Genomic DNA, 11,236 nt, shown 5'->3' on the forward strand with positions numbered 1-11,236 from the left:
TTATCAGTCCACCAGGTGGCAGAAAAAAAATCTTTGGTTCATTTTCAATAACTGCTGTTTACATTGAGTGAAATATATTATCTATTGTCTAAAGATATTAATTGCTTCTAAGGTTTCCAAAGGCCAGTGAGTGTGAAGCAGTCTAATTTCTAAAGTTTCTTTTAAAAAATTCTTTCATTTTTCTACTTTATAAAAAAGAAAAAATATTACGAAGTCGGCATCAACGTTGAGGCTTAATGAGAGCTGCTGAACAAATTTATATACCACATAAACAATCAGCCTTAAAATCTGATTTGAACCAGTTGCTTTTACTGTAGGATCACCAATGGAAATGCCTTATATTTCACTGTCTCTGATCTTTATTTCTACATTATCAATTTGACAATGAAAAGTCAATAAGACTGAAAACCAATTACCTAAAGCAGGTCCTCGTGTTATTAATGCTGAGGGAAAAATTGAATGAGCATAGAGACACTTATAGGAGGAGATCTGATGTGCAACATTACCACACTTCTTAAATCACCATTCATTTCTTTTAAGACAAAAACAGAAGCAAATCACCATAAGACATCAGTAGTGGTTTATCATTTGTTTAGTGAAATACTCTAAAAAATCATGTCCCGTCCAGTCATCATCATAGTGCATTTCTGTTGTTAAATGTCCAGGGTTGCATTTCTGGTTGCTGGTTAGCGTCTCTTGTAGTGGCCGCTGCTCAGTCCCATAACTCTGAAGGTACTGCTGGCAATCTTCTCATAGAGAAGGAACATGAGGGCAGCAGTCAGGATGGTCTGCAGCAGCTTGGCCTCCAGGCCTTTGAACAGACCCAACACGCCGAGTTTCCTACAGCAGAGAAGCCGGTTGAAAACACAAAACGGGACTGATGACTGGTAATGATCGTTTAACAGAGAACTAAACGACAAAAGGCTTTTTATCGATATAAAATAACAACATTTCTTCTAGTTTTAGCACACAAAAATGTTTCAAATAATAATTTAATCAGTTATTTATTTATTTAATTTCAACAATCACAGAATAAAATAATTTTTTTTTTGTGAAGATAGGATATCTTTGGCCTGCAATTCATGACTGATACAACAGTCAGTCCGTAATCGTCACCGTAATTGTTCGCGAACAATTACGGTGCTTCACAAAATCCTTGATACTTCTTAAACTTTCGCATATTTTGTGTGGTGCTACAATCACGACCTTTATTGTAATACAAAATACATATGTATAAATAGAAAAATGTTCTTGGCTCCCTTTACTCTGACAGCCCTAAATCAAATCCAGTGCAACCAATTTGAATCAACAGATCAAGTGAGATCCTCTGTAGACAGGAAAAGTATTAGTCATGCTTAAAACAAATCTGGTCTTTATTGAAGAGTGGCAAAAAGAAAGTTACCGCAGGAAGGATTATAACCTCTTCGCGTGAAAAAACAAAAAGAGACATAAACTCCTGCTTCCTATATGTCGTAACCTTGAAGTGCAAAAGCCAGTTCTGGACTGGTTGTTCTACCTTTTTCACTTTTCCTAAGAAAATCCTGGTAATTCCCTTGCAAGTTCATGTATGTGCTCCATCTCAAAATAATCCAACAAATCATTACATTGATTCTTCCTTCTAAAATGATTTCACAGTAATCATCTTAGATGTGCGTTGTTTGTGAAAACTCACCTCGCTCTGTTTACCAGTAGACCCTTCAGGGTCTGCAGGCTGGGCAGCAGCTTCGACGTTTTCGCCGGTGTGTTGACCTGACCGAACTGTTGTTAGGAAAGTATGGAGAAACATACGGTTGGAGCTAAAATGTTCTCCAGTACTTACGATGAACTAACGATGGACATAAAAGTGAGACCCACCCTGAGGACGGACTGTATCGTCTGCAGTGGGTACGTAACAGTGGTGGCGACGGCTTTGGCGACCGCCCCAATGATGAAGACCTCCAGAGATGAAAGCTTAGGGAGTAAGGAAGGAAAGATTGGTTGCATTTTTTTATTACCATGCCTCTTTCCATCCAGATAACGTGAGAATGCTGCTACCACCTTCCAGCTCACCTCTCTGGAAGCCCCTCTCCTCAGCTGCCTCTTCAGACCTTCGTAAATCATGAACTGGATGGCGGGGTTGAGCACCAGCAGCAGGGATGGGAAGGTGCCGTTCCACAGGGCGCCAACACCTTCCTTACGGATGATCTGCTTAAATGCATCTGCGGAAATCATAGAGAAGGTTATGCCAAATGGTGATTCGCAAAAATATTTATATCCCTTGCAATTTGTTCGCGTGTTACAACCGTAAACATCAATGCTGTTTCGAAGCATATAGTGTGGGTAATTGGGAACTGAAAAGACATTTTTTACACATGTAAATGTAAAAATGATAACGTACATTTCAAGAAATAGAAGGTGTGCTGGTCAGATTAAACAAAGAACCCCCCAAAAAAATCATTTTGGGACTTTATACAAACTTGGCACGTACAGCAAAATATGATGTTGGGTATACCAAATATACCAAACTTTAAATTTTTTTTATTCATGCAGTATAAAAAGACATTAAATCTTAACAATATACACTAAAGTTTGTGGTACTAATTGAACAGGAATCTGAAAAAGGTCAAGAATATAACTGGCTCTCCGTGGACATGTGAACTAAAAACAAATCCGCTTACCCAGGATACCAGAGTAGTTTGTGGGCCGGATGTCTGAATTGCAAAACTTGGAGCCTTGAAGCTTCAGCCGGGTATTGACCACCCACAGAGGAGTGGTCAGTAGGACATTTATAACACCTGAAAAACATATCGATAAAAAACGTAAAGCTAACCTCACCGTCTGTAGTTTATATTGCTTTTTAATTAACCAATGGCTTACTCATACACAAGAAAGCTTTCTGTGATATAGATGGAGATCGGTTTACCTGCAACAATGCCTACAATGAGGTCAGTGCTGGGGGTTGACTGCCTGCTCTTCAGCCAGCCAGCTTTCATCCAGTGGAAGCAGTAGAAGTAGACAAAGTTGGAGCAGCAAAGACTACAGATGACAGGAAACCATCCTCTGTAGGGAGCTAGTCTGCAGAGAGGCAGCAGAAATACCGTTTAATTTCTCTCATAATTCAGTTGTGATTTGTTAAAATCGTTTCACTCACAGTCCTTCTTCTTTCACAATGTCAGCCAGAATAGCAGGTGTCGATTTGGCCTTCCTGTTTTCATCCACTGAACTCAAAGGAAAAAAAAATGCCGTCAATATCTAGCATTTAAACTCAATCTGCAAAGAAAACTACACGTCCACGTCTTACCTTGAAGCCGTAACCTGGCAGTATCCAAAGGGAAGAACACTGTCATCGCAGTCACACTTCCCTAAAACAGACCGAAGTCAGCATTCAACACAAGACTGACCTTGTATGACAACACCGAACTCAGCTAAGAAAATTACAAACTTAAAGCGACGCACATTTCAGTAGCACAACACCAACTCAAAAATCAAAGACATAATAATATCTACATATTTATCACATTAACTTCAATTCGGCTGGGTTAGATATCACTGTAGGTAATTGACAAGAAAGCTTCTTTCATAGTAAATAAAAGAAGCAGTGAAAGTGAAGCTAACTTACCACGGCTCCTGACACAGCATGAACCAAACTCTCATAGGAGAAAACCTCGGCGGACATTTTCAGCTATCCTCTTACTCCAAGCTGCTCAAAAGATGATAAACTCCTTCTGTTTTACCGCCAAACAGCTGTCAACACGCTCAGCTACCCAACGGCTCGCTGGGTTTTTTTTTCCCTTCACACTTCCTCGAAACTCACAGAACGGCATTATGGGTACGGTAGTTTCATGCCCGATTTCAATGCTCACTATTTAATTTGGACAATTCATAAATATACATTTCTCACAGGAAAGATTGGTTGCATTTTTTTTATTGTAGTTTATTGTCAAATGTAGTGTCCTTTGCAGAAACTACATTTTTTTATTTCCCAAAGTACCCCTCGCTCAATGTTTATCTGTTTAATTATATTTCATGCCCTTTATAGAGCTTTTTATACCAGTAACTTTGTGCTTTTTGTTTTCCTTTGCCAACTCCTTCTCTGTTTTTACATTAACTCAAACAAAGTCATGCAGAACTAGCTATTGTTACCTTTACGTCAGTTTACAGCCACTCAGTAAAGTGGCTGCTGACCCCAAGCTTCTTTGTTTTGAAATATTTTATTCCAGGACAATGGCAACAACTTTATATTCACAGAAAATACAACCAGCTGTTTCTTATTGCCTTGTTATCATTTTTAAAAGAGTGGCTCCTCTTCACTGCTTCCACTTGTTTGCTCAGGATTATAAACTGCTGCAAAGTTAACAACTAAATGCAAATAGCCAGGCAAATTTAGATGGGACAACTATAAAATGTAATGAACTGTGTATTATCATTAAGATTGGACTGGACTGTATGCAAATGGATCTGACTAAATCATTGGATAGGAATGGAATTTACTAGATTCAATATAACTGTATAACTGTTTACAAACTGTACTTGATGGACGTGGAGAGGACATTTTTGGTGAATTCATAGTAAACTAGAAAAAATGAAAACAGCCTGACACTATGAGTGTTTTCATGTCGGCCACATAAGCAACTTCTTTAGGCATTTGTTGTGATGAATACAATATTCAAATGCTTGTTTAGACATTGTGTTAAGATGTGGTAACTGCTTCATACTGTCAGTAAACGTTTTCAATCTTGTTTCTTCTTGGGCAGCTTCTGCAAAGAAACTTTACAGTTGCTGGTACGTTTAGCCTAAATTTATTCATAATACAGGTTTCAGGTTTTCTCAAACATGAGAGCAACCAAGACGGGTGTTAATAATTTTTTAATAGGCAGAGGATATCTAACAACAGTGGGTTTTTAGTTGGGATTAATTTAACAAGATACATTATATGACAACAAACATGAGTGAAGGAAAAATCTATGACTTCAAACCTACATGACTGGAGCAGCAACCAAAATGCATTTACAAGAAGGGAGTGACTTTTTATTTTTTATTTTTAATGGTTGAACATAAAAGTAAAATAAAAACTTCTTTAAAATGGGAAGTTATGATCATGAGGGAAGGCATGTTATTTTTGGCTGCAGTGAGGTAATTAAGTTACTATGACTTGATGGCTGACCTGGCAAAGATCTGAGAATGATTATTTTAAGTGCATAAAATATCCTTTGACATGCCTTTTAAAGACACTTATTAATGTTTCATGCTCTTCTAAGCACTGTGTGTGGTCCCTCATTTTTGTAAGCATGCTCAACATGCTTTTTTTATTTTGCGTAAATAAATTAAACCAAAACAATAAGAACCCATCAGTCTCCGGCCCATTCACTCAGCCACTCCTGACAAACCCTCCTCTGCTCCTCGCTCTCCTCCCCAGTTCTTTGTGTCTTGCTTTGCCTCCTCTTCTCCCCCTCACTTCTCGCCACCACTCGTTCCTTCTCCTTAGTCTTGCTGTGCTCCAAAACGGCCTCCACAGTGGCCTCCAGTGTCCGTAGTGAGCTCTGCGGGACCCATTTAGGGTCCACCGCTGGGATGAAGGGGTCTCCAGCAGTGACGAGAAGTTGCTGAGGCTCCAGGGGAATTTGGAGGAGATAGGCGTGCAGCATCATGCGATACGGAGAGTCATCTGCTCCCAAGCTGTAAGTGAAGTCTCCGACGATGGGGTGGCCGATTTCGCTGCAGTGGACCCTCAGCTGGTGGGTTCGACCTGAAAAAAACAAAGGTCATAGCACACAGTCAGAGAGGAAGTCTCTTTACCACAGAATCTGACTGAAATCCTCAAGGGGAAAATTTTCTGCCTGCAACCCATCAAGTTGCTTTTTCAAACTTTGTTTGAATTTAACCCACATACGTTGTCTTTACTAAAGTATCGATATTAATTTAGCTCTTTTGCTTTTGTCTCAAACTTCAAAGTATTTAATGAAGATTTTAGGCAAAATCTTCATAAGAGAACAAATCAAATCAAAAAACAAATTAGTACAAAGTTGTGAATTTTTCAAACTTTTTAACAAAAAAACAAAAAAAGAACAAAACACACACATTTGTATTCAGCTTCCCTAAATCAATACCAAACCAACAGTATGTATTTTAAGGTGTCGGAGTAAAAACCACTGAAAGAGAATGCGCCACACACTTTTTATATTTTTAAACAATGCGTCCTTTTTGCTTCACCTCAAAACTACACATTATTTTATGTTGGTCTATCATATAAAATACATTGATTTGTTGGATTGTGACAAAATGTAAAAAAGTTAAAAAAACAACAACAAACAAACAAAATGAATACTTTGCAAAGCTTTGTAAATGAAAGAAAAGAAATAAGATCAGGTACCAGTGAGCGGCTGCAGCAGAACCTTAGTGACCGGGTCACCGTCATACACCCCGTACTCTAACACTATCAGCTGAGTTTGGGAAGGCTTTGGATTCTCACAACCTGTTGAGTGAACATGAGAAAATGCTGTAAACCTTTTAAAGCTAGCTGCTGTCCTTACATTTCATGCAAGCTGATCTCAAACCAAATCAGGCTCCTGTACCTTCAGTTCCTTCGATGCACATCATATGCGTTTTTCCCTCAATGGAGTTCTTGCCAATAGCGAAGTCCAGAGTTTGTGTCTCGTTTTCCACCCACCCACGAAGCTGAGATGGAAAAGAAACTCATTGAGACAAAAGGAAAGGAGTAGCAGACAGCAATGTTTGTGGGCCAAGTTGTGAAGCCATAACATTCAGACAGCAAACATGATTCTTCCATAAATTTTAGATCATTATCTGTATAATCTTCTTTTTTTCCATTTATGTATAAATATTATCTCTCAAGTAAATCTCATGTGAATTAAAACTAACAACCACTTTGATGGGAGGAGGTGACATTATCTTTAAATATGCTAAATTCGGTTTTCATCAGGGGCTGCACAGTGGCGCAGTTGGTAGCACTGTTGCCTTGCAGCAAAAAGGTCCTGGGTTCGATTCCCGGCCCGGGGTCTATCTGCATGGGGTTTGCATGTTCTCCCTGTGCATGGGTGGGTTCCGGCTTCCTCCCATAGTCCAAAAACATGACTGTCAGGTTAATTGGTCTCTCTAAATTCTCTCTAGGTGTGAGTGTGTGAATGGTTGTTTGTCTCTGTGTTGCCCTGTGACAGACTGCCGACCTGTCCAGGGTGAACCCCGCCTCTTGCCCGGAACATAGCTGGAGATTGGCACCAGCAACCCTCCCGACCCCATTGGGGACAAAGGGTGAACAGAAAATGGATGGTTTTCATCAGTAAAATGTCTGCGATACATTTTGGAAAAAAAAAAAAAAGAGAAGGAAATTTCAACTTTACCCTACACTCCTACCAGGAAGGATGTGTGGTTTTGTTGCTGTTTCATGTTGAAGAAAACATAGCTTGGTATAACTTACAAATAGTAAATAGCTGCTGTATTATCAGACTCAGTAATAAAAGGGCTTGGTGTTGTTGTACTTCATGAATGGTCGGACTATATTTCAAAATTTAGATATTTCCCTAATCAACAATAAAGCAACAATTGAACAGAGTTTGTAAATATGTTTTTTGTTTCTTACCAAAGACAAGTAGGCCTTAGTGACAGTGCGGTCCTTAAAGCAGCGGTAAGCCCTTCCAGCAGCAGCCTTATTAAGAGCGACACAAAGAGCTCCGCTGGTGGAAAAATCCAACTGGTGACAAAACCTGTTGGAAGAAATAAAAGCTAAAATAATGCGACTGTTTATGAGGCATAACGAAACTGGGTGCATGGATTAATGTGGTTGCTAACCTGAACCCATAGTAGGTGCTGGGGTCTGCCAGATGGGGGAAGTGATGCTGAAGCTGCATCTGCACGGTCTGCTTTTCGTACCACATTTTGCTGTCTATACGGATATCCCAGTGTTTGTCCACAACGATGTAGTCATCGCTCTGGTACAACACACGCAGGCTCTCAATGCTGGCTGGCTCCGAACTCATCCTGCGCAGCTGTCAGTCAATCAAACCCTGCAGAGACTGGATCGGGACTTCTGACCCAAAGGAGAAAAGAAAAAAACCCATATTGAGTCATTAAAGTTTTTACTTAACAGTTAATACCAGGTTTTTCATTTCTGGCTGCATGACTTTGCCTCCATAAACTCACGTCAGAACTCATGTAGCAGCAGTCTGAATGTCGAGTTAATAGATGAGTACTCAATAAAATGTTTACCCTCTCATTGTGAGCAGTTCTTAAATAAATGAGTAAGAATGTTTTTAGCTGTGTTAAACTACCAATATAATGTAATAACTAATAGTATAGTGGTGTGGTTTATGAATTCCAAACAAATAAATACATTTCAACGGCACCACCAAGATGCAGTGAAGTTTTAGTTAGCATGTTATTAGCGCTGTTGTTTCACCTTTAAATTATTAAACAATTCACAGCTATAAGCACGCCCAATATGGACATTTTCCCGGCAATAAAACAAGTTATTACATCGCTTTAAATGATTTTTTTTTTACCTTGGCTCCTATTGAGGTTAAACTTGAATAGCTTATTTCCAAAATATGTAAACAAAACCACGTCTCATGGATCACTTGTGCGCAGGCGCGTGCTCTTCTTTTCTCGTTTTTGTTAGTCCGTTGGGATTATGTCGCCACCTTTAGGTTATGGAGCCCTACAACAGTCCTGTTAAAAATTACAAAAAAGGGAGAAAAAAGAATAAATCAATTTTTACATATTTTTATATTCTGATTCTTATATACTTTTCTGTTTGTTCTTAGGACGTTGATTATTTTACTTTTATATTTGATAGATCTCTAGTATAATTAATTTCTTAAGCATTTCGTTGTCCCATCCTGATCCAGGAGCTCCCTGTGCTTTTTGACAACTGTTATTTTCAATCACTGGCCAGTTTTTGTCTTTTTGAGTCTTAAATAAAGTGAAAGGGTTATATGCTACATTAATGTCAGGTTCTTTGTAAAGGACTTCCCAAATCTGCATTTGTAAATTAGTTTTCAAAGCATTCCAAGTGTTTCCTATTCATTTGCTTTTAATTTAAAGTACCTTTTTTTTTTCCACAGACACTATCATGAATCCCAAAAATGAGCAAATAGTGAGTAACATCAATGGTCAGTGACCTGTTTCTCTAAACTACCTTTTATATTATATTTGTGAATATAGTGTCAATTAGTGTAGCAGAGTGTGTTGTTCGTATGCCTGGCCTGGTTATAAATTGGTTTCAACTCATGGTACATAGTACTGGTGAATTTTCCATCATTTTAGGATTCAGTAAATCAATGTTATAATTATCAGATAAACTAAACCGCTTTGTTAATTCTTGGCTCAATAATTCTGCCCAGTATTCTCTCTGCAGGTGGTCACCTATAGAGAAGATAAACAAAGTGCATGTGATCTCAGTCCTACTCATAGTGTGAATAACCTCACAAGAGATTAAACACCTGGAAATAATCCACAGACAGTTGGGACTCTTTGCACTAAATCCCATGTGTGTGCATGTGGGTTTTTTTTTATTATTATTGTTTACGTAAGCTCTCAGGAAAAAACATAATTCCAACGTCAAGCGATGACCTCACATGGTCCAAAGCTCCTGGCAGACTGTTCTTAATCACCAGAGAATATCCAGCACACTCCACCTGTGGGTAATCCCATTACGCTGCCGGTATGGGTCTGTTTCTCCAGCTAAGATGATTATCAGTTATTATATAAGCCATATTTTATAACTCAGTTTGGTTTTCTGTGTTTGTGTGTGTACATTAATCAGAACTGAGTTTTTTGCTGTCAGTGTTTTGTCTGTTGTTGCGTAATGTTTCACTGGTGTGTTCGTCTGGGGGATGCACCTGCAGCAAAGCTTTGCACCCGGAGAAATAAAGAGTTGCATGTGACTCGGCAGGCCTACGTCATTACTAGAAATCACAAAGGTTTCAGTTAGATGACAGACAAAGAGGAGAAGGTGACAGGCGTCGCACCATACCTATTCAATCACAGAGGATGTAATTAAATTCTACCTCAGTCCTTAATGGGATATTCAAGTTGTGTAAATCTCAGACACCATCTGGAACTGGAACAACGTTTTGTGGGAAATTTTCTTTCTTTTCTTGTTGCTTTGCTGTCTAAGGGGAGTCCTGGGTGGTGTTGGTGTTGCAGACTCTTTGCCTGCTAAACCAACACACTTCATTTTTGCTTCACTCTTTGGATCCAGGACTTGCTGAATGAATCTTTTGATGCAGCTTTGTAAATAAGGCATGCCTTTGTAAGAGCTCACCATGCCTAAGTCATTCCTACAGGCTCGCTGCGATGAGCCCATCATGATATCGGACTGGGGCCTCCCTCTGCTGCTGGCTCTGCTGCTGCTGGCGCTCCTCTACTCCTTCCTGTACCTTCCTGCTGCGGCCCAGCGAGCCCTGCTGGAGCAGGCGCTCAGTGGCAACAACACCACCATAGCGACTCTGAAATGAGTACAGTGATTGACAAGGACACATTATTTGTCAATGGACAACTGCAGGCTTCTTTGTTATCGTGTGACCATCCCCTGGATCAAGTAGGATTTGTTTTGGACAGATAAGAGTTCTGTTTGTCAGCTAGCTTTCATATGATGAAGGTATAAAACCCATCAGGATTGATTTTCCTGAGCATAAAATGTGAGGAAGGTCTTTGTACTTAAGTTTTCACAAATTCACTACAAATGCAAGGAAGTGACTAAAAACAATGTATCTCAGTCATGTTTTTTACCTTAAGCATGGGCACACCAAGGTTTTGCAGATGTCCTTGTTTGGTTTCATTTCCCTCTGAACAGATTAGTCATTTCTGTATTTTTCCCCACATACATGCAATGTGACATTTGTTTCTGTTAGTTTGTCTTTGTATGTTGTTGTTTGACCCTCCACTGTGCACTTCTGGTTATTTAATAAGAGAAATAAAATAAAAAAACTAAACAAAACAAAAGCGTCAATGTTTTTATGCTCACAACAGAGGACTTCAAACTACACTATGGTGCAGCATATTATATATTCAATTTAATTAATGTAAGGCATATTTCAAAAAAATCTGTGCTCATTTAACCAAAAAGTTGGTTTTAGTTTATATATTTTTATATTAAACTGCCTTGGGTTCAAAGGCCACACCCACTTCGGCTGCATATTATCACATTTAAGAGATTGTCTTAGTGTAATACTGTGAACATTCGTGTACACTTTCCAACAAATCCTTTCAGTTGTTTTTGCAAAATAAACCATTCCAACTT

The 11,236-nt window shown here is 39.0% G+C and overlaps 2 protein-coding genes across 3 annotated transcripts; both read right to left on the reverse strand.

Annotated features, from left to right (window-relative positions):
- Positions 1-557: 557 nt before the first annotated feature.
- Positions 558-3,793, reverse strand: slc25a17 (solute carrier family 25 member 17). Its single transcript, XM_044100779.1, has 9 exons — positions 3,599-3,793; positions 3,281-3,341; positions 3,131-3,197; positions 2,903-3,054; positions 2,658-2,774; positions 2,050-2,198; positions 1,855-1,950; positions 1,673-1,758; positions 558-840 (listed from the first exon to the last, which is right to left on the reverse strand). The coding sequence occupies exons 1-9, from the start codon at positions 3,653-3,655 to the stop codon at positions 687-689; spliced, it is 939 nt and encodes a 312-aa protein (XP_043956714.1). The 5' UTR covers positions 3,656-3,793; the 3' UTR covers positions 558-686.
- Positions 3,794-4,829: 1,036 nt separating this feature from the next.
- On the reverse strand, positions 4,830-8,636 carry rpusd1 (RNA pseudouridine synthase domain containing 1). 2 transcript variants are annotated; one of them, XM_044100780.1, is made up of 6 exons: positions 8,496-8,636; positions 7,786-8,023; positions 7,577-7,700; positions 6,552-6,654; positions 6,350-6,451; positions 4,830-5,725 (listed from the first exon to the last, which is right to left on the reverse strand). In XM_044100780.1, exons 2-6 carry the CDS (start codon positions 7,971-7,973, stop codon positions 5,328-5,330), a joined length of 915 nt encoding a protein of 304 aa, XP_043956715.1. In that variant the 5' UTR covers positions 7,974-8,023; positions 8,496-8,636; the 3' UTR covers positions 4,830-5,327. The 2 variants fall into 2 exon arrangements, with proteins under 2 accessions (XP_043956715.1, XP_043956716.1); XM_044100781.1 differs by having other exon boundaries at positions 7,786-8,020; positions 8,496-8,612.
- Positions 8,637-11,236: the final 2,600 nt, after the last annotated feature.

This window comes from Gambusia affinis, linkage group LG19, assembly GCF_019740435.1.
Source record: "Gambusia affinis linkage group LG19, SWU_Gaff_1.0, whole genome shotgun sequence".
Taxonomy (NCBI): Eukaryota; Metazoa; Chordata; class Actinopteri; order Cyprinodontiformes; family Poeciliidae; genus Gambusia; species Gambusia affinis.